The following is a 23,513-nucleotide window of genomic DNA, read 5'->3' as shown; positions in this document are numbered from 1 at the left end:
ATGTTCAGCCCAAAGCTCTGAAGAAGGGTCATACACACTCGAAACATTAACTGTTTTTCTCTCCACAGATGCTGTCAGGCCTGCTGAGTTTTTCCAGCATTTTCTGTTTTTTATTTTTGAATTCCAAGTACTCATAATGCTCAATTTTCTATTCTATCCTCGTCTGCACATAAAATCTGTTACTATGTTGTAAATATTTAACCGTTTTGCAAAGCAGTTGATTTTATGCATTTCTTTTGATGTATGCTATCATTAAAATATATTGATTTTTTAAAAATGTGTTCGATATAGTTTTAAAGCCTGCTAACTGCATTTCATGTCATATTGTATCTGTCTGACTCATTGTAGCCAGAAATTGAAAAACATGAACTGAAAATAAATTGTGGGTTCTATGATTTTTGAAAGCTGGGTTATAAACCCTATTGCATTGATTTTTGACAGGATCTGCAGGCATAGCAGCAGTTGCATGGTAATACTGATCTAACAAAATAACTACATCTTTTAATCTTTCTTACAAAGGAAATTGCGGAAAGCAGCTCACCTGGAAGTACATAGGGAAGGAGATGGCTCTAGTACCACAGATAATACTCAGGAGGTGTACCACCAGTCTGGCACAGGCACCAACTACAGCATTGGTGCAATCTTGAGAGAGATTTTGCATGCCTTTTATTTTCCAGGGTGTGTATTAATTTTACTAGTTGTGTCTGCATAGATTCCTTTCGTTATACTCATGTTCAGTTAAATGTTTGCGTATTCTGAAATACTGACAAAACCTTTTTCCTACTTTTGTTTCCATTTTCTCCTCTCCTGTGGAAAAGGTGAGGCAGAGATCCAGTTTCCAGTAAACTTCCAATATCCTTCATGTGCAAATGTAGGGAAATAGTGAAGGCAGGCTTTTCGACTGTGGACTGTGACCCTCATCTCTGTGGGGTCCATGCAGGGATTTTCAATACTGGTCTCTGTTCACTATCTGGAGAGAGAAGTTTGTTTTTTTATTACCCATTCCTGGCCCAGGATGGCCAAGGCTACATGCAATTCTGAAATACTCACCAGATAGTTAACCCAGCACAGACCAGGAATTAACGTGATACTATTCTGCTCTCTGTAGCATGTGGCTTCAGGCAGTGCACATGACCTTGAGGAACACCTTGATGAAATATTATTTTCCTTCAGCTAAGATAGTCACAAAATCACAGATTGTATTGATGTAATAACTCATTGTAAACATGAATCTAATAGTTAAATTTTTAGATTTACAGTTTATATTTACTTTTTCCATATTTACTGCCATATGTTATGTTATTTTTGGTAAATAGAGCCTTTGGGTAATTTGAATACGTTAAGTAAACACTCGTAATGACCAGTCAGAATTTTAGAACACTCCTATACATTATATAAATGTACACTTGTCCTGTAACAAACTGCTCCATATATAATACCACAGTTGTTTCAAAAAGAGCATTTTTCTTCATTGCTCAATGTTCTTAGTTATCTTCATGCATTAGTACTGTTCATGGTTTTGAACTTAACACAGTGATTCTCTTTTTACCCTCTATAGTCCTTATGTCAGAAAACAGTACCCCAAATATTTAATTTTAAAAATGGAATTGAAAGCTTGATCCAGGGAAATATGAAGATCAGTTTATATTATAAAGCTTAATGTTTATAAAATGTAAAAAAAATACAATGGTAAAGAAAGTGGTTAATTGTATTTGAAGTGAGTATGGAATGTTATGATCTCAGTAGAGACCAGCAATGTATTATTTTGGAAATCCGAAAACCCAGGTATCTAGTAAAAGAATGAAGCCACAAGGTTCATGGTTTAAACCAACAGAAGTTTGGTATACTAAATTAAAGAGTATCAATTCTAATAACTACATTCAATTATGTAAAAGATATTAAAAGTACAATGAATACAGTTACTTATACTATAAACTGAATTTCTTGACTTACCTTCTACACCAATTTGACTTACATCCCCAAAAACTCAGATACTTATCAAAAATTGGAAGGTTAACCACTTGGTCTGAGTACCGTTTCAAAGATTTGTATAAGGTTGAGATTTATTGGGCCTTCTGCTTACTTCCAGTAAAGTTGTCTCATTAAATGGTTGTGGACTCCCAGTTCAACACAGGTGTCGCTAGCATCTTAAGTGTAGCCACCTTGGGTCAGTACTTTCCTGGTTCTAATCTTCTTTAACTCTGAAGTCTTGCATTTAGGAACACACGCACTCTCTCTCTCTCTCTCTCTCTCTCTCTCTCTCTCTCACCTTGGCTATCCTGGAATTCCAACTCACATTTTGTAGAGTCTATTCATTATCAAGAATTTTAAACCCTTTTAGCCAGCATGCAGAATTTCAAATGAATTCCGCATGGAAAAAGATGTTTCCTGCAGTCAACCTGTTCTAAAGTAAAGCTGCCTGAAAACAGAATTACACCCAGGAATCTATTCTCCCCTGCCCCATCAACCCCTGGTAATTAATTTCTTGTTGGCCCTTACTATTGTTACGATCCCAGCTGCTGTTAATACTGGGCAAGATAGATCCCAGAGTGAAACCTGGTTTGATAGATCCTAACTTTTTTTTGAAACCATAGAGGAAAGTTACTGAACAAATTCACGTGAGTCTGCTGATGAACTTTTAGCACAAAGAATAAAATATTTATTAAACAAGAAAAATGAACTATATTACACCAGACAAAAGGACTGGAAAGATTTCAATGCAAACACAAGATGACACTTCAAATTCCTACTATTCCTTTACCCAAGCAATATCGTTGCAGACAGTTAAACCAGTGAAGTGTTACCACTAGCTTGACACAAAAGCTTCTCTCTTGGGAGTGGTCGAGTTGCAAACGGTTTTCTTCCAGTGGATTCCTGAGCATTCACTTGATGCTTCTCTCCCCAAGCCACCCAAAAATTGCACTCTAAACTCCCTGTTCCTTCAACTGCAGAGCAAACAAATGAGTTCCCTAAACTCAGTCTTCCAGTAGTACCTCTGCTAAGTTGATCACTTTACTGAGTCCCACCACTGATTATCCAGTGAACCACTGCCCCACTAGCCTTGCAGTTTTTCTTCTCAGAGAGCTTTCTATTTCTGCTCCCCCTTTTTTTTTTTTACTGAACTTTCAACCCCTTTTAACCCATCACATTAACTTCAGGTGATGTAAAGCCTCATTAAGAATATATATATATATACAAACGAACCCATAAGACCTGACCTTTCACTAAGAATCTATTCAGACTCCCAGGCACCAAGGCTCAGCAGCAACCTAAATGAAACTGAACCCATTTTACCTTTCTTAGCACACAAATATATATTCAACTTAAAAATTATACATTGTTCTTCAGACTTTGGAGCTATAACTTCTGAGCTCCAGGGCATTGTAACTGGGGGGGTTCCTCAAAGACACATTGGGACACCCCCCCCCCCCCCCCCCCACCCAACCACCACCACCACCACCAGAAGTTCCCAAGTAAGGTTTGCACAGCAATTGCCTGGGAAATGCAAATTTCTGATGGACAATTGCTCTGCTATGGGAACTATCTGAAAATACGATTTGAGTTGCCAATTTCAGACTATCCTGCCTCAGTAGTTACCCAGAAAAAAGAAGAATTAAAACCACTTCTAGCTTCTGAGTAACTGCTATTGTACAGACCCACACTGACCTGCCATAGGACTCCCCCACCCCTGTTGAAACACCAGGGCAATTAACCCCACCCACTGCCCAATTAGACACCTCTTGGGACTCCCCACAACAGCCCCCCCAGGCCCCACCTGACCTTGCCCCCCCACCCAACTGACTACCTCCTCCTCCACTGACTGATAGCTCCCACCATGACTGCCTGACGACCCCCCCCTCTCCCAACCAAGTGCCCAACTCCTCCTCCCGGCCATGCTCGACCACCACCCCCCTCCCCCAATTGCCTGACCCCTCTGCCTCCCGCAACTTCTAACCACTTGCCAAATCTGCCTTCTCCCTGGTTTGAAAATGGCTGGATCTTTAAGCCGACCTGATTTACAGCAGCTGGCGCTGTAAAAAGGGGGCATGGTCTCCTTGCATCCCCCTCTGAAGCCCTCGACAGAAGTCCCCGGGAACTCGCTACCCTGCGCAGTTCTTGCCCAATCTGAGTTGGAAGGCTGGGCGCGAAACTATTGGAAAGGCTTTAAGGTAAAAATGTAGGAGTGGGTGGCAATCTATCTTTGATTGCCACCCTGAGGAAGCTCAGGCCCTATTGCTCTTATTACTACAGTTTATCTTCCTAGATAGCATGGGTTACTGGAAGCAAGTTGCTTTTTACAACTAATCATCTTTCAGGGAAACCTAGTTCTTAAAGGGACCATTACCCCAACATGAAATATAAGCTTTTCCCCAAAAGCATATAGGCTGTACAGAAGGCAGTGATGATTTCATGCCAAGTTTACAAGTTTTTTTTTTAGTGTTCCTAACTTGATAAACAACATGTTCTTTTTATTCATTTATGGGATGTGGATGTCACTGGCTAGGCCAGCATTTATTGTCCATCGCTAATTTCCTTGAGAAGGTGGTGATAAGCTGCCTTCTTGAACTGCTGCAGTCCCTGTGGTGTAGATACACACACAGTGCTGTTAGGGAGGGATTTCCAGGATTTTGACCCAGTGACAGTAAAGGGACAGCGTTATATTTCCAAGTCAGGATGGTGTGTGACTTGAGAGGGGAACTTCCAGGTTGTGGTGTTCCCATGTATCTGCTGCCTTTGCCCTTCTAGATTGTAGCAGTCGTGGGTTTGGAAGGTGCTGCCTAAGAAGCCTTTGTGAGTTTCTGCAGTGCATCTTGTAGGTGGTACACACTGCTGCCATTGTCAGTGGTGGAGGGAGCGAATGTTTGTGGAAGGGGTGCCGATCAAGTGGGCTACTTTGTCCTGGATAGTGTCAAGCTTCTTGAGTGTTGTTGGAACTGCAGTCATCCAGGAAAGCGGAGAGTATTCCATCGCACTCCTGATTTGCGCCTTGTAGGTGTTGGACAGGCTTTGGGGAGTCAGGAGGTGAGTTATTCGCCACAGGATTCCTACCCTCTGAACAAACCAAACTTTGATATTAGATCCCCAAGTCCATAGGAATAAAAGTTCAATGCAGTGATATGGATATCAGAGTAGATAGGGAGCATTGTGGTCAATTTACCTTGAAGGTGGAGGACAAGTTGAAAAAGCGGTTTTTTTTTTGGGGATCCTTGACTTGATAAATAGAGCCAGAGAGTATAAAAGCAAGCATGTTTATAAATGAATGGTTAGGCTTCAGCTGGAATATTATATCCAATTCTGAGCCCCACATTTTAGGAAGGATGTTCTAGGAAGGCCTTGAGGAGGGTGCAAAATAGATTTGCCAGAATTATACCAGGGATATAGGGGAAAGAAGCCGGAGAATATCAGTGAAGTCAATTCTAGGTTGAAGAGAGGCTAGAGAAATTATATCATTTGGGAGAGAGCATTATAGTTTTGATGTGCTGAATATTGAAAAATATTTTATACAAAACCATGAGAAGAGAATATGGGGAGATGATTATAAACTAAGGGATCCCATAAAAGCCTGATTTCAGAAATAACTTAATACTGTTGACTTGCGGAATAGATTGTCACCTAGTGCAGTTGATGAAATCTGGAGTATTCAGAATTAAAGCTGGAAGATTTTCAGTGGGGAAAATGTAAATATATTTGATATGAAAAATAGTTGTCCAGTATTTGTTAACTTGTACCTAAGCTCTTGGATTTACGTAAAAGGGCAGTGCCCATATGGGGAGAGCACACCATTTAGCCCAAGCCAAAATTACTTGTGTGAATTTTTCAGCAGTTAAATTTGAATACTCAGGGATGATGATAGGTTTCTATACCTGTCTTGACACTCCACTGACTAAAGAAATCTCATAATAAATCTTTGCTGTTTGTATAGCCTTATTTTGACTTAATAACAAAGAAATCTCTCTTTCCTATGTTGAATCTAGCAGTTACCCAAAATTATCTCATTTCTAAAAGGCACAGCTGGTTAACCTTTATTACTTTTATCTATAAGGTCAAAGAAAACCAAACTATCAATAGATAAATCAACAGAGACAGATAATGGCTATGTTTCTTTGGATGGAAGAGTGAGCAACAGAAGCCATGAAGATGGAAAGCTATTTCATACTGCCCACTGTGAAGTAGTGGGACCCGAAGAGTACAACTTGATTAGAGGAACAGGAAGAAATACACATATTCACAAAGTAAGTGCACTAAATAAGAATTTGTTGACTTGTTACTAAGTCTGTACAAGGCACTATTCTGTCACGCTTGGGCTACTGTGAATTAACCCTCAATAATATGTTTGAGATTGCCACAAGTGCTTGAATCATAGGATGAAAGCTTAAACTTGGAGCCGAAAGGCAGTTTTTACAAATTCTCATAAACACACGGAATGACTTTTCCAGGAAGTCATTGGAGACAGACAGGTGGAAGCATTTAAGGGAGATTTTGATATTTGAGGAAGTTTGCAAAGGTATGAGGGTTTGAGACCTGCTAGGTGGGCTCTATAATCTGTTCCAGGCTATTTTCCTGTAATTATCTGTACTTTCTAAATAAAATTTCCTTAATTGAAAGCAAGTTTAGTTCCATGGATCACACTTTTTTTTTAACTTGGAACCCAGAATCATCCTCAGTATTTTGATTTGTCCTCAAGAAACCAATATTCAAATAAGATGACAAAAGCTACATTCTAAATATTGAGAGTTAAGAAATCAGACTTCTTAATGAAGGTGGGGATTAGGGGTTAGCCTTAGAGGTAGGTAATGTTTTCGTGATGAAAGTAAGCATTCAAATGGATTGAATGTGGGGGAAGAAACAAGTCTGTCATCATTTTACTCTTTAATAATTATCCCATGCGTTTGCATGATGTAGTGAAGCAGCAATATTTAAATGACTAAGAGGATGGGACAAGGATACAGAGTCCTGAAGCATATCAGAGGTAACTGTATGGACTTGGAAGGAGAAACCTTTGGAGGCAATGTACTCTATATAACGCAAGTGGCAGGAGTGGACCACGAGAGAGCCATGCCATGTTAGAAAGTTATTTGTGTGGTAAAATGCATTGAAAATAGAGGTTAAAAAGGGGCACTGATAGAAGTTGCAGTCACATAGGATATTTTTTGTAACTGATTAATGCAGCTCTCAGTACTATTGTTAGAATTGAATCTGATTTGAGGGTTTTGAACAGGGACAAACGGTAGTTTATCTGAAAGGGAATAATACAACCAAGGACATTGAAAGGAAAGGGAAGGTTGCAGATAAGGGGGTTGGATAACATTGGAAGGTTGGAGATTTGTTGTGTGGGGTGGGCTGGGGGCCATATGGTGCTTTTTGGAGCACTTAGGATCATGCTTGAGGATGCCTAGATTGATGAGGTTGACCATCATTGGGCTAAGGAGGGGAAGGTGGGTTGTTGGGAGGTGATGAGCTGATGTTAGGCTTCATAAATGAGAAATTTATTGAATGGATGGAAGAAAAACATTGTAAAGGAGGCTGAGGTTCTGTTGAGTATGGGAAAAGAGGAAGGCTGGAAATCAGGAGGGAGCAGAGGAGTTAGAAGCAGAGCAAATGGCCTCAATTTTACACAGCACAGACTATCAACTCCTCATTTATGGGAAGGAGCCCCCTCTTTGGTGTTAAGTTCCACCAGGATTGAACTTCTGCCTACCCCTCTGTATCCATTGAACCCTAGCCCATTTTCCTGAGTCAGGACTCATTATGCAGGTCTGGTGGGCTCCCAGTGAGATACCTGTCATCACAAAGAGCCATGAAACTTCCATGTAACTGCAGGGATATTACTGCAGCACCAGAAGAGCTAGCGAGGATCTTAAAATGACTCTTAAATAGCACCTTAATGATTGGAAAAAAGACTTCCCAATGAAAGCCTTAGCTGAGTCCAAGGCCTTCAGTAGGTATATCTCTGGAGCTAACTCAAGGTCTCTCTGGGAAACTCTGGGCCTTCACAAATGCCTTCTGGGGCATATTGCCACCTTCCACATGATGGGCCTAGAAAGTGATGGTAACTAGAGAGGAAAGAAGGAAAATCTTCAAAGGAATCAGACTACAAGGCAGGGAAGTATCAGCTAATGATGATCGGGAAAGTGGTAGTGGAATCCCAAGGGCATTGAAATGCTGCTAGGCCCCATCACCTGAATTTTCCAACATTCTTCAGCACTATCCCACTCAATTTCAGCAGAATAGCAAAGGAGAATTCCCCATTGGTGTTCAAAATTAGGATAAATGGTGTTGATCGGAGGAGGTGGCCTCCTGCAGAGGCACAGAGTTTGGCATTGTTTCTGCTGAGGATATTTGTGGATTTGGAGCAGAAGGGATTCAGGTTCCCTTTTGACAATGAGCAGTGAGATCAGCCACTCACTTGCAACCTTCCAATTTGGAAACTACATGGGTGACTGTCTTACCAACTATGATTTAATGGGCTATAGGATGGCAGAGGAGGTGGTCACAGGAGGTTGATAGAAGCAATGCAGGTGGTAGGCCAGAGTCTTGGAAGGTTGAATCATGGTGCAAGGTGATGATGGTGGTGTTTTGGAAAAACAGGAAAGGAGATAAAAGGAAAGGAGATGACAAGGTGATCAAAGACAGCTGTCAGAGGCCTGAAGTCCAATTATAATGGATAATACAGCTGGTGCTGTTGTTATTCATCCTATGATTGGTGATTCAGTTATAGATAAACACTTTCAGAACCAGACTCTCTTTCGTAGCCAATCTTTCACTTGAAATTTGAGTCCTTGCACTCCAGCATCAGCATTCAACCCATTGCTTCCCTGCAAATGAGGGAATATTCACATCTCAGATAAATTCAATGCACAACACATATCGTGATTCCTTTTATGAAGGAAGTTGAATCCAGGTAAAATATTGTATTTTTATTATTTGGCTTTGCTCATGTTTACATTTTTAAACAGGAAGGACCTAGACCTGTCATAAATGTATCAGATGATGTTTCAAGTGATGAAGATGGCGAGGCTGGATCGCAAGCATTCACGCAACGACGATCTGGGGAACGAACTTCAAGTGACAGTGTATTACGGAATAGAAAATCTCACCAGTATAAAAGACACTACATTCCTGAGGTTATAGACTAGTTTCTTCTTCAGCACCATAATCAACAATGTGTTACATGCTACATTGTACTCTTATCATAGTAGAGTAGAATGGACAACAACATTGATAACAAGACCTAGTTAAATCTGAAAGTTATTAGAATTGCTTTTACAATGAAAAGACTACATTTTTTGACTAAAATGGAGGTCAAAATGAATGCAAGGCAGGTGGACATTATAAAATTTTAAATTACATTTCAGTAGTAGATGAAGCCTACTTAAATAGGGATGGTGCATATTTCTGGTACCAACTCATGAGTTGAGTTATACATTTGAAAGATCATTTTATGTCAAATTATTTTGCAGGAGACTGCTAAATCTGCTACTAGTTGTAGTTCACGCAGTTCTAGACAAGATTCGGAAAGCACACGCCATGAATCAGAAACTGAAGATGTATTATGGGAGGACCTTTTGCACTGTGCTGAATGCCGCACTTCCTGCACTAGTGAGACTGAGGGAGAAAATTCCCATTTGAATTCCTCAGGAAAAAAGGAATACAGAGATGATCCATTTCACCAGGTTTGTTTCAGAATTTCATTCATATAGTGAGCCATTGTTAAATATTATTCCTTTAATAATATTTAACTTGCATATTTTTGAATGAATCCTTTAGGTTGACTAAAGGCAATATTTAATAGTTTCAGTTACACAATTAATGTTTCGTCAATAGTTTCAAACTGGTGACATCTGTCATGATTCAGGCTTTTCATGCTCAAAAAAAGGGCTATGTTGCACTTGTGTTGAAATCAAAACCAAAGTAATTTGGAGGTCTTGTAACGTCCCTACCTCCGAGCCAGAAGCTCTGGGACTTGATGGTAACAGAAGATGTGTTCCCAAACAGGTTGATTATCAACCTGCAAATCCTTCCAACGCACCTATGGAGATAGTAAGAGCGGGAGACTATCCTGGTCTGTCAGGACCCGCAGAAGATAATGGAAAGCCACTGCAGTACCTTGCCAAACATAACCATGGGCCAATACATGAAAGTCCATGGTTGCCAAAGCCCTCTTCGGTCATGGTACCTGAAGAGAGAGAGAAAATACCAATCAGAAAATAGCATTTATGATAACTTTGGTTTATACAGTGTTATAACATTTTCCAGTGTATGTGTAAGTTAACATTAAGCATAATTTTTGAATTAACAAGTTATGCACTACTGTATTATCAAAGTTTTGCCATTGCTTTGGTTCTGACCAGACTGAATCAGGTCCCTAACCTCCTCTATACCTTTCCTAGTCAACCTTTTTTTAACTCATAACCATTGGACCCCAATCTAGAGCTAATTGTCTCTAGTTTCATGATACTGAGGGCAGTTGTTTACCTCTACTGCTGTTCTGGCTGAGATCAGCTAACTCAGCACAGATCAAGGATACAAACTGTGACCTTCCTGGTCTGTATGTTGTCAGAACTTTTAATCAAGTTTGCAGAAAAGTCATTCTTCTATTTTAAGTAATGTGGTAGTGTAGGTATGTTCAACTATTTTCATTGAGTCGTTGGAACTAACTTAAATGTGCAAGATGCAATTAAACACAAATTGAATGTTTTTAAAATCTGGGGACCGCTGAAGCCATTGACTTTGGCCCTCAATATCAGCTCCATATTCCAGCTCCCTGCTCACTCACTGTATACAGGCATTCATAGTTACAAAACTACTCTCAGCAAAGCACATGAATATTATATTACTGTAACTACATAAACCCACTAGTTGTACTCCAAGTTTACCTTAGAAACATAAGGATGTTGTTGCTAGTGCTTTTCTCATCATAAGATTACAACAGTTAACCAGAAGACCTTTCTGGGTTGGGTTGAACCAGACTGTTCAAACCTAGTGTTTAACCTTATGACCAAACATTTAGGTTGCTATTCACATATATCTTTCTCCAGCTCAGTGTCCATTCTTGTCCAATTAGAAAGCCATGGGACATTTTTCTGAATTCAGGATGCTATTTTATGCCAGTTGTTATAAAACTTTGTTTATTTTTTTTCTCTTGGGATGTGGGGTGCACTGGCAAGGTTGCACTTATAGCCTATGCTTAACTGTTCTGAGTCAGAGCTGGAGGGCTTTCTGGTTCTGTTGTAATCTTATGGTGAGAAAAGCACTAGCAGCAACAGCATTACGTTTCTAAGGTAAACTTGGATTGCAACTTTGCAAGTACAACCAATGGGTTTATGTAGTTACAGTAATATATTCATATGCTTTGTTGAGAATAGTTTTGTAACTATGAATGCCTGTATTATTAATTGAGAAAGAGTAAAGCTAAGAATCTACACCAACATAAAGGAGGAAGTGAGATGGTGTTTGCCGGGTAACAGGAAGAAACACATAATGAGGATCCTTCAACTGCAAGTTAAAGCTTTAAAAACTATAATGTATTGCTATACTAACATTTACACTTTTTCCAGAGTCATTTACCATGGCTTCACAGTTCCAGTATAAGTTTGGAAAGAGTAAGTGCAATCGTCTGGGAATGCAACGAATGTAAGAAAGCTGATATGTCTGTGATGGAAATCAGTGGAATGATTATGAAAAGAGTGAGTATTGCACTTTAAACAGGGGAGAAAAATTGTTTAACTTAACACTAAGTCCTGCCGATGCAAGATGGCCGCTGACCGCGCTTCTGCACGTGCATGGAAATCAAATGTTGTCACTTCTGCGCCCAGCCTGCCTGGACCACTTTGCTCATGCATCGATGATTTCACTACATACAGGCGTGCTGCCGGCAGAAGGATCGCACATGTGCGAATTTCAAAATTGTGTTATTTTAGCTGTAAAGGGAGAGTGTGGCCTGCTGTCTCTCTTTGGCCGGGATTTTCCGACCCTGTTGCGGGCGGGACCCGCCGCAGGTGAGGTGGTGCCCCAGCCAGAAGTCTGTTGCGGCAGGACCGGAAGATCCCAGCAGCAGGCAGGTGCGGAAAATCCCACCCTTTGTTTCTTCACTGGCAGGCTCTCTGCAAGCCCACAACAGAAGAGGCCACTGAACAGTGCAACCAAGTTGACAATGGCTATCTGCCACCATGAAATCTGACACACTCAATGGGGAGTCCTCCTGTTCCTCCCGATCTCATACTTTCTCCAGCCCAACAAACCTCACTAAACTGCCCCAGACCCCACACCCCTATATCTGTGACCTCCTCCGACCATCTGTGATTTGTGTGTTGCTACAATTCTGGCCTCTTTAGCATTCTTCATTGCTCCTAAATTGGAGCCTATGTTTTCAGCTGCTAAATACCTCATGTCTAGAATTAACCTCATTAACTCTTGCTTCCAAGACTCACTCTATCAAGAAAAATGAGGATTTATTGCAAAACCAAATATGTTTTAGATGATTACAAATTCACATGTTTTGTAATTCTGCTCCGACTGTATGTTAAAAGGATGCCCCCGCCCAACTGATGATTTCAGCCACACCATCTTTGGCCCTGGCTGCTGCCTACTTCATTGCTTCAAATGATGTCACGAAGCAACACGCTCAAACTGTGCATGCACGAAGCATGCATGGCATTGGCAAGAAGCGCAGCCTTAACTTAACTTCTCCATATAATATAATGGTTAGAAACTGAATATATCAATGCATTTTGTGCCACAAATTATTCAGGTGGTTTTAACAAGAAAGATGAAAGAAATGAAGAAACAAAAATAAAAATCTTTGGCTTCCAATTCCATCCACTTCAATTTTAGCAAATGTCCTCTACCTCCTTAGTTGACACTGTAACTGTTATAAACATGCTCTTATTAAAATTACAATAGCCTTATTGAGTGCTAATGAGAGAAATAGATAAATGCAGGACTAACATTCTGCATTAGCCTCCGTAAAAATTATGCTCTTTTAACAGATATATACTTCTAGCAATTGTATTGCTAAACATTTTTTTTTCTTTTTTGAGTTGTTCCTTTAGCCTCCCATTAGTTTTGCAGTCCATTTCATTTTACTCCTTTCTTTCTAATCGATCTATCCATTCCAACCTCCAAGAAGGTCACAGGATTATGTGGAAAGTGTCATGGTTCACTGACCCTATTAACATTTTGGCAGAGCTTCCCTTAACTAATATTTGTGGATATAAAGATAGAAAAATAGCATCAATACTTAATTTGCACAAACCGTTCATTAAAGTTATGTGATATTGATTGTAATCTAAATTTATCTTAAGATGCATGTTATAATAATTGGCTGCCCAGTAGAGTGCAAAGAAGTATTTCCATAAACAAGTCCTTGCTCCCTGTGATCTGAAACATGGGCCAGGATTTTCCTGTCTGCAAGTGGGGGACGGGGCACCCTCGCCGACGTATAAAATGACATGCGGTGATGTTGGGCGGAACTCCCAACGTCACCACGCCCTATTTAAATTTTCAAGTAGGTGGGGGCTCAGCAAAATCAGCGGTGTGCCCGCCGACCTGCCAATGGCCAATTGAGGCCACTGACAGAGTCATTTAAGTAATTAATGGACCTGCCCAACCAACCTTTCAGGTTAAAAGCAAAAAACTGCGGATGCTGGAAATCCAAATCCAAAACAAAAACAAAAATACCTGGAAAAACTCAGCATCTGCGGAGAGGAACACAGTTAACGTTTCGAGTCCGTATGACGCTTCAACAGAACTAAGGACAAATAGAAAAGAGGTGAAATATAAGCTGGTTTAATGGGGGGGTGGGACAGGTAGACCTGGAGAGAGGGCCAGTGATAGGTGGAGATAACCAAGAGATGTCATAGACAAAGAACAAAGAGTTGTTGAAGCTGGTGATGTTATCTAAGGAATATGATAATAAAGGGACACATAGCCCTGGTGGGGTGGGGGGAAGGGATTGAAATAGGCTAAAAGGCAGAGATCAAACAATGGATGGAAATATATTTAAAAATAATGGAAATAGGTGGGAAAAGAAAAATCTATATAAATTATTGGAAAAAAGGGGGATCGGAAAGGGGATGGGGATGGAGGAGAGAGTTCATGATCTAAAATTGTTGAACTCAATATTCATTCCGGAAGGCTGTAAAGTGCCTAGTCGTAAGATGAGGTGCTGTTCCTCCAGTTTGCGTTGAGCTTCACTGGAGCAATGCAGCAAGCCAAGGACCTTTCAGGTTGGCGGGCAGGCCAGGAGCCCTGGTGGGCAATAGAAAAAGCATGAAACCTCATCCATGGGCGGGATGAGGTTTCATGTAGGTTTTAAAAGATTTAATTAAAGTGTTTTTAAAAGTTATGGACGTGTCCCAACTCGTGCCAGTGTCTCATGAGGGGACATGCCAGGGAATTTTTTTTTCTATTTTTAATATTTTTTACAGTAGAGCCGATCTCCCTGAGGCAACACTTTGCCTAAGAGAGATGAGTGCGCTGTTTCGTGCGTATGTGCGAAATAACGCTCTCTCGGGTTTAGGGATTCCACACACACCCCCCCCCCCCCCCCCCCCCCCCGCCCCCCCGCACAGGGAGCGCATGCGGAGGTCACGCAGGGCAAGCCTTAATTGGCTTGCCCACATAAAATGGCGCGCACCTCAGATTGGGGGCGCCAATCAGAGGCACGCCTCTGTTTGCCCGCTCTTCAACTACCCCCCCCCCCCCCCCCCCCCCCCGGACGGGGCGAAATCCTGATTATGATCTTTAAATGCACAGTATCTAATCTATTGCACTGGATTGAACTGAACAGCTTTGTTACTGCAATTTGCATACTTGAAATGATGAACCTCCTTATGCCATCTTGGTATTAGGATCACAAAAGAGTAACCTTGTCAGAAATACAGAAAATGCAGGAAATACTCAATAGTTCAGACAGCATCAGTGGTGAAAGAAACAGAGTTAACTTTTCAGGTCAATGACCTTCTATCAGAACTAGCTGTTGGAGATGAACAATTTTTTAGAATGTACAGTTCAGCCTGTAATCTATGGATTGGGTTAATTAAAAATAAAAATTAATTAGTAACAAAAGATCAATATAACATAATCCACTAGACCACAATATTTAACTTAAAATAGAAGGGATGACTAACTTTGCTCAGTAGTACTGAACATGGACAAGCACTTAAAATACCATAATTGAACCCGAGATTGAGTCCAACCCATGGAACCTTCATGTACTCATTGCTACAGAGGCTGCATGATAGTAGAACAGAAAGAGCCTGTAAGCAAAGATTCTATTCAAATTCATGACTTTGCTGACTCTAGATTCTCAGAAAATCAAGTGTACTTGCTGAATATCACACACAATTGAACAAAGCTATTGGGTTAAAGTGTTGCTTTCCTAGATTTCATTCTACATGTTGGACACATAGAAGTACCTTTTAATACTTTTAGGACAAAGCAGCTTATCCCCGTAAACCTAGTACATGGTTACTAGCTAGGGATGGGTATATATCCTGTTTCCAATAAATAAACTGTCCTAAACAGTGTATTGTTTCCAAAAATTATATACTATACTAATATATGCTCTGACATTAATCAGAACAGATTTCTAAACAGTCACAAAATCTTAGCTGTTTTGATGGATCAGAAACAAACTGCTAATTGCTTGCAATCACTAGTATAGTTAAAGTCCTAATTTTGCACTGTTTCATAATTTAGCCCAACATATTTATCATCAGAATCTAAATATTACAGTTAAAACAAGGCTTTAGTATTTCAAAATATGGACTTCCTGAATAAAATTCCCTTCGCTTCTGTTCTCATCCCTTCTCCTCCCACCCAGAACCATCACTTTCAACCCCAACTGTCACGTTCAACAGATCATTCTTCAACATTTCTGCCACCTCCAAGGTGATGCCACCATCATCAAACACTGCTTCCCCTCCTCTCACTTTCCAGCATTGCATAAGTTTTTGTTTTGCCGTGTTCTTAAATGATTCACAGCTAATTATTGTACCATTCAGAATGTCTTTTTATGCATTTATAGATTTGTAATTTGGCAGTTTTACAACTTCAATATTTTGAACATCTGCAGGTTAACAGCTACAAGCAAGGTATTGGTTACCAGCTGTTTGGGAACTTGGTTTCTCTGATTCTTGGCATCACTCCAGTTTTGTTCAGACTCTTTCAGCAGAAGGATGTGGAGCAACTAGTGTCACTCTCTGCTGCAGAACTATTTTTCATTGCATTTGGTTCAAATGTAAATCAAACAGTTATTATGGTCGCATTAAGCTTTGTGGTGCGTGTGTGCCTCATGTGGATTTTTTTCTTTATGCTGTGTGTAGCCGAACGAACATATAAACAGGTAAGCTGAGATATTTCAAGTTTACGTATTATCTCAATTCCAATGACTTGTTTGAACCACCTCATGTTATATTTCTTATCCGGCCAATTTACTAGAGCATCAATTTTGAGGAAATTATTTTGATCAGATTTTACTGGGGCAGGGAGAGGAAGAAGGGGTAAAGGAGAAATTGAATTTGATACAAAAACCTGACCAGGAATATGAACGATGATAAAAGAAAATGGTAGCATTTATAGCATATAAGGAGGTCATTTGGCTCTTTATGCCTGCATGCACTTTCTGAAGAAGCTAATCAGTTAGCCCCATTTGCCACACTGTTAAAAGTTTTCTTTCTCAAATATTTATTCACTTGACATGTAAAACCTTTTACAGATTCTGCTTTTTTACTGTTTCTACTCGGTATGACATAATTGGCCAGCCAAGGGTGGGATATTCCAGGCCTGGAATCCTGTCTTCGGATCCAGTTTAAAAATTCAGCCCCCTAAACTTCATGCACGGCCAATGGAATTAGTTTTTCCTTATTTACATCATGAAAGCCCCATATAATTTGAGCACCTCAATCAGATCTCTTAATTGTCTCTGTTCTAACAAAGAATTCTGGTTTCTTTAATGTGTCCTCATAATTTCAGCCTCTCTTCCCTCGGGTATTAGTATAGTAATTAATTTCAATGCTCTTTCCATAGTCTTTATCCTCCCTAAAGTAAGATGCCATTTTTTTTTTTAAGTTTACACCAATTTTCACCTGTTTCAGCATATGCTGGGAAGGTTCTCAAGAAATCTGTGGTGTAATCTGCCAGTTACACTGTTTCAGAAAATTCTAGGCAATTCTGTTTTACTCTTAGAATATGTCAATTTCTGCTAGGTACATTAAAATCCAGGTGAAATTCTCTGGATTGTTGCTGTTTCAGAAATGATTGAATCTTGATATCCTTTTCCATTCCTTTTAACATTTGTCTTTGATGAAAAAGTAACTTTTAAAGAATAATTAAACCAAATATTTTGTTTTCTAGAGATTACTATTTGCCAAACTTTTTGGCCATTTAACCTCAGCAAGAAGAGCCAGAAAATCTGAAGTTCCCCATTTCCGTCTCAAGAAGGTGCAAAATATTAAAATATGGCTCTCGTTGCGTTCATATCTAAAGGTAAATCCAATTTGTTACTGTAATTATGAGGCTAAATACACTTGGCTATTCTGCTGGACTCTCACTGTAACTCCAACAGGAGTCCTGAATGCTTGAGGAAAGGCGAGTCTCAGATATGCTAGGTTGAAATCTTGGTTAGCCTTTTAAAGATTAGAGTTTTGTCCGCTCCTTGGGCCAACTATGCCAGAGGTGCCAGGTCAGTGTCAGAGCTTCCTATGCTGGGAGTTCCCACTTTCCTGGCACATCAGGGGCTGAGCATTAGGAACTGGAGTAGGCCATTTAGCCCCTTGAGCTTTTCTGCCATTTATTGAGATCGTGGCTGATCTGTGATCCAACTCAATATATTATGTTGGAGACTATATGATAATTGAAAAGAAGGGTCCAGAGATGTGGAAATCTGCTCCATTGGGGAAGGGGTTCAGACTAGGTAAGAACCTTTAACTTCCAAAGATAGAGGCCTGTTTTATAAAGAAAATGTGCTATCGCTGCCCTTATACAGGTGTCTAAGGGGCACACTTGGGGTGGGAAGTGACCAAGGCATCTAGATACCAGGACAACATGGGGCAAGTTAGTGCCTGAGTTACATCCATGATGCTGTGGGCACAGCCTACAAACTCTGGTGGATGTATTGGTGGACCAGACTCAGCATAACTGTTGGAAATTCGATGTGTATGCAATATTAGAAAGAAAATTCATTATGATATTTTGCAGAAACATAAACACTTCATTGCAAAATTTGGAACTTTTCTAAAAGTGAATCATTGCATAACTAGTAGAAAAGTTAATCCAGATTGTTGGAGGCCGGACGTAGTCACCCCGCCTCCCCACCCACAAAAGATGCACTTTGGACCCCTGCGGAAGTCCCGACGTAGTGACTCTGCGTGAATTGCCTGGGAAGTTTGAATTTCAGATGGGCAATTCCCCTGGTCCCCAGAACTCTCCGAAAAAGTTTCTGATTCTGTTGGACAGTTCCAACTTAGTTACCTGAATAGTTAATGTTGTGGTAAAAAGGACCACTCTCGAGTTTGTGAGCTTCAAGTAAGCAAGGACTTTATTACAAGCATATGCTGGGAGAAACACAGCTTGGTTCTCGCAGGGTGTGTATCTCCAGTAACTAGGCTGTGTAACGTATTTATAGCTTTTAGTTACAACCTTCAGCTACACATATCACAAAATGTAATGATTATACAGGCTGCAGATGTCCTCTGTTCTCTCACTGGGAGGCTGTTAGTGTTTGGGGACTAATAACTGCTTATCTGTTTCCTTGTCTCCTTAACACCTTGTTTACCCAAGCTGCGAAGGCAATTACATTTTCTAGGTTCTCTCAGTATTGGCTACATACCCCATCATGCCAACAGTGTTGGCTATATTTCTCATCATGCTTAGAAAGAGCTCTCATAACTACATTTGTCTATTCTAAAGCTATTAATGCATGCCTTAATATGAATCTTAGTATTAAATTTTTCAGTTACCCAGGAAACGTTACACAGAAAAATCACAGTCTAAACCCTGGATAGCTATACAACTGACATGCCCATCTACTCCCTGTCCCCCCGACTACATCCCGACCACATCCTGACCCAACGTGACGAGCCCCCAGCACCTGACTAACTCTTGCCCCCCACCCCTCAGCTGCCCCACAGACCTGACTTGACTAGCCCCCACCATCTGACTTTCCCTCTTCTCCCCGACCCAATCTGACTTGCCCCCATCACTTGACTTGCCCCGACTCCTGCAGCCCGACCTGATTAGCCTACTGAGTCCCCAGTTTCCCCCAACCTTAACTTGACCAACCCCCAGCACCCAACTCCCTCCTGACTTCCTCCCCCGACCTGACCTGACTAGCCACCGCCACCTGGTTTCCCTCCCACCCCCGACCAGACCCAACTAGCCTTTGACCTGAAATTCCACCCAACCTGATCACCCCTGAACACCTACCACCTCACCCGCTTGACAACCTGCCCAGCTTCCACCCTACCAATCAACACTCTGCCCAGCTGCCACCCTGCCCACCTGTCATGCTACCCACATCCCACTTACCTCACCCACCCTACCTGCTTAATCAACCATTCCCTCACCCATTCATTAACACATTGAAAAGCTGTTTAAGTATCCCAAAACTTTAGTGAACATTTGCCAGTAAACAGTAGCTAATGCTGTAAGGGATTGGCTTGTCCCTTCTCACCCTCCCCACCCATGATGATCCAGTACCATGAGGATACAGTTCGATGGAGGGCCTCTCCACATTTCTGAAGAGGCCGGGGTTGGAAAACCCGACCAGAAATGTGGAACTCCGTCGTGGCGCAGCGAAGTAGGAGCAGAGTGGCAGTCTGACAGTAATTGTTACTCCTTGGAAGATTAGGGCCATTATGTGTACATATTTCCTTCTATGAGAAAATAGTCCAAATGATCTTAAGTGACATTCGCTCACTCTCTTCCCATATCCGTTCATTTCCTTGGTGCACTCACTCCTATCAAGGGAAGAGCAAAGGTTTAAAGATCAGATCTTTTTTGTATCTAAGTTTGAGCTGTTCCACATTGGTCTTGCTTGCTTAATTTTTGGTAAATACTTCATTTGGAATCTGGGTCCAACTTCAGTGTGGCATATTGGTAATGCTTTCTTCTGGAGTAGCTGCAGAAAAATAAAGTGCTGTGGATACTAGTGATCTTGGATTGTCCAAAAGTATATGAGGTCTCCACTAGGGCTGCAAATTGCAGATTTGCAGCTTCTGGTTTGTAGGGGAACAAAGAGCGAAACTAAGCAATAAACATGACTAAATAAGCAATCTTAAAATTACATCACACTGGTCTCGTTAAATTGAGAGATTGGACCCATCCTGTAACAAATATCCCTGTGTTATCTGTGTTATTATGGATTTAAAAACCTGCCTATTTACAGGCTTATCATTTTACTACAAAGTAGGCACTGAATAATAAAGAGTTTACTTTATGTTAGCAGTATTATGGGCCAGGAACAACTTCTTGGATAATTTGAAATAAAAACAAGAATTGCAGGAAAAATTCAGTAGGACAGGCAGCATTTGTGGAGAAAAACAGAATTAATGATCTTTTATTAGAACCTGTGAAGAAAGAATATGATCTGGGATTAGGCTGGATGGCTATCTGTTGGCTGGCACAGATATGATGGGTCAAATGGCCCCTTTCATGCTGTAAATTTCTATAATTCTTTCTGATTTCTATGAGAAACAGTTCATGTTTCTGGGTGGTGATCTTTCATACAACGCTGGCAATGATCAAGAAAAAGGATAACACTAGAAAAATATGATTTAATAGCTTTCTACTTTGCATAGACATAAAATATATTGGAGCATAACTTTTTACTGATGCAAAGAAAATAATAATCTTATTATTGATGGTATTTAATAGCCACCAGCCAAAGTGAGAGGCAAACATGGGTTTCCAATGGACAGTTTCATGAAACTAGCGGCAGAGGGGCAGAATTTTTCCAATGGAGAGATATTCTGCCCCACGACCAGAAAAGTCTGCAGGGAGCATTTTCCTGCTGATCTGGGCTTCCCTGCATCCATTTAACGCTACAAGGAATGGTAATTGGCTGGAAGAAGGACTTCTCCCTCTTGTTCGAGAGGAAGTCATGCCTCGGAGAGCTGCCAGCCAGTCAGCGCTGTGGTCCCAGCAGCGCTATCAGGAGCAGTGGCTACTGTGATTAGAAAGTGCTGGAGTCAGGATGCAGGTAAATGTTGGAGGATGCTGCAGAGGGGACTGGGGGAGGGGGTCATGATTTGATTGGCAGATGGAGAGGGAGTACCTTGTGGGGGGCCAGGTCTTAGGAGATGGGGAACCCAGTTGGAATATGGGGCCATAATGGAGGCCGCCCCTGAGCCTGCCTCAGACCTGAGCAGACTTACCTGCTGAGCCTACCCGTTACTAGCCCTGAACCCCTCGTGCCACCCTCAAAATTGAGGCTAGAGTGGGAAGTGGTTCTTAAGTGGCCATTAATTGAGGCACGGTTGGGCAGGCTGCCCTAGTCCTCGCCTGTCCCCACCCCCGTAAAATTGCGGACAGATCGGGAGAGGGCAGCAGGAAGGCTACCCGACGAATTTTACAGGCCCCCTCCACCACCTGCAAACCCACTGGCGGGGGACTGTGAAAAATTCTGCCCCATATTTTATTTGCGTTAAACAATAGGAAACCAGTGAATCAAGATTCACCTATGGTCATACTATTTTAAATTAAGTAACTTAATTGCCATCTAACTAATAAATAATTGTTCCATGTAATTGAACAAGACCCTGATTCACCCACTAAGTCCTCCCAGTAGAACATAATAAGAACATAAGAACTAGGAGCAAGAGTAGGCAATTCAGCCCCTCGAGCCTTCCCCGCCATTCATTACGATCATGGCTGATCTCATTTCTACCTCAACTCTAATTTCCTGCCCTCTCCCCATAATCTTTCAACCCATTACTAATTAAAAATCAGTCTATCTCCTCCTTAAATTTATTCAGCATCCCGGCATCCACTGCACTGAGGTGGTGAGTTCCACAGATTCACGACCCTTTGAGAAAAGTAATTCCTCCTCATCTCTGATTTAAATATACCACCCCTTAGCCTAAAACTATGACCTCTCGTTCTAGAATGCCCCACAAGGGGAAACATCCACTCCATGTCTACTTTGTCTATCCCCTTTAGCACCTTATATACCTCAATTAGATCTCCTCTCATCCTTCAAAACTCTAGCGAGTCTATGCCTAAACTGCGCAATCTCTCCTCATAAGACAAGCTCCACATCTCTGAAATCAATCTAGTGAACCTAGTGTGATGGAATCTGTGGTTTCAAAGTTTTTTTGGGATGAACCCTAACTGAAAAGGGAAACAGAGAAAGGAAACGGATCCTCAGTTTTGAAAGAAACCAAAACTGAAACTGTGATTGGAAACCAAAACTTCTAGGGAGACTGTACTTGGTTGAAAGCATATAAAAGGACACCGATCAATCCAAGCTCAGTAAAAGTTGATGGGTCCAGTGGTGCAGTACAAGCAAGTTGAAAAAGACAGAGGCTAGATCCAGAAGCTGAGAATAAGCAAATATATAGTTGCTGCAGCTGTTTCTGTAATTTGAAAATAAAATTGGTGGATCTATGCCATCCAGACTGAGTTGAGGAGTTTCTGTAGCCGTGTGCAATTTTTGCTGAAGACTTGAGTTCCCCTTGGAACTCAGGTTGGTCATGCACTGCTCTCACCTGAGGATCAGGCTAAGTCTTAGAAGGAGAGGAGCTGAAATTCTTTGTGAGGAAGACAGAGTTTGAAGGACTTTTGTGACTGAGATTGATGACCTATATGCTGAATGGACTGCTGAGCCAATTTGTAAGATCGGTGTGAGTTGTATCTGCCACTTAAGTTTGATTTATTGTTTATAATTGACCAAAATGATCTTTTTTCCCCTCATATTTAACTTATGTTCATTCTGGGTCATAGAGTATGGAAATACTTTGGGGTCCCCTCTTTATTGAACAGGCTGATAATGCTTAATCCTGGGAAATTATACTTTGGTTGAGAGTACTACATGACAATTTGGAAAGAAGGATGAACTTTGGCCTAAATCAACCTTCACTCATTCTTGACTGACTTTATGTGCATAAAGTAAGAATGGAAAAGCAGAATATTTTTCGAGGTGTGAAACTTGTAAATTTTAATGTTCAAAGAGATTTGGGTGTCTTCATACAAGAAACGCAGAAAATTAACATGTAGGTACAGCAAGCAATTAGGAAGGCAAATAGCATGTTGGACTTTATTGCAAGGAGATTGGAGTAGAGGCATAAGGAAGTCTTGCCACAGTGGTGCAGGGCTTTGGTCAGGTGTTTGGAATTGTGTGTGCACTTTTGGTCTCCATATTTAAGAAAGGATATGCTTGCATTGGAGGCAGTACACTGAAGGTTCACTAAATTAGTCCCTGGGATGAAGGGGTTGTCCTATGATGACAGGCTGAGTAAATTGAGCTTATGTTCTATGGAGTTCAGAAGATGAGAGGCGATCTCATAGAAATA

The 23,513-nt window shown here is 41.0% G+C and overlaps 1 protein-coding gene across 5 annotated transcripts in view; it reads left to right on the top strand.

The window, feature by feature from the left end:
* LOC121286359 (protein PHTF2-like) overlaps positions 1–23,513 on the top strand; it is a 125,817-nt gene that overhangs the window by 83,619 nt on the left and 18,685 nt on the right. For 3 of the 5 annotated variants that reach the window (XM_041203448.1, XM_041203449.1, XM_041203450.1), the window contains exons 7-13: positions 520–678; positions 6,044–6,233; positions 8,958–9,125; positions 9,462–9,674; positions 11,559–11,687; positions 16,079–16,348; positions 17,359–17,490. In XM_041203448.1, the coding sequence (XP_041059382.1) occupies positions 520–678; positions 6,044–6,233; positions 8,958–9,125; positions 9,462–9,674; positions 11,559–11,687; positions 16,079–16,348; positions 17,359–17,490 (1,261 nt within the window). The remainder of the gene's footprint in view (positions 1–519; positions 679–6,043; positions 6,234–8,957; positions 9,126–9,461; positions 9,675–11,558; positions 11,688–16,078; positions 16,349–17,358; positions 17,491–23,513) is intronic. The other 2 variants (XM_041203451.1, XM_041203452.1) reach the window with 2 other exon arrangements.

This window comes from Carcharodon carcharias, chromosome 13 (assembly GCF_017639515.1).
Source record: "Carcharodon carcharias isolate sCarCar2 chromosome 13, sCarCar2.pri, whole genome shotgun sequence".
Lineage (NCBI taxonomy): Eukaryota > Metazoa > Chordata > Chondrichthyes > Lamniformes > Lamnidae > Carcharodon > Carcharodon carcharias.
Note: the sequence above shows the minus strand (reverse complement) of the source record. Positions and strands in the feature narration are given on the sequence as shown.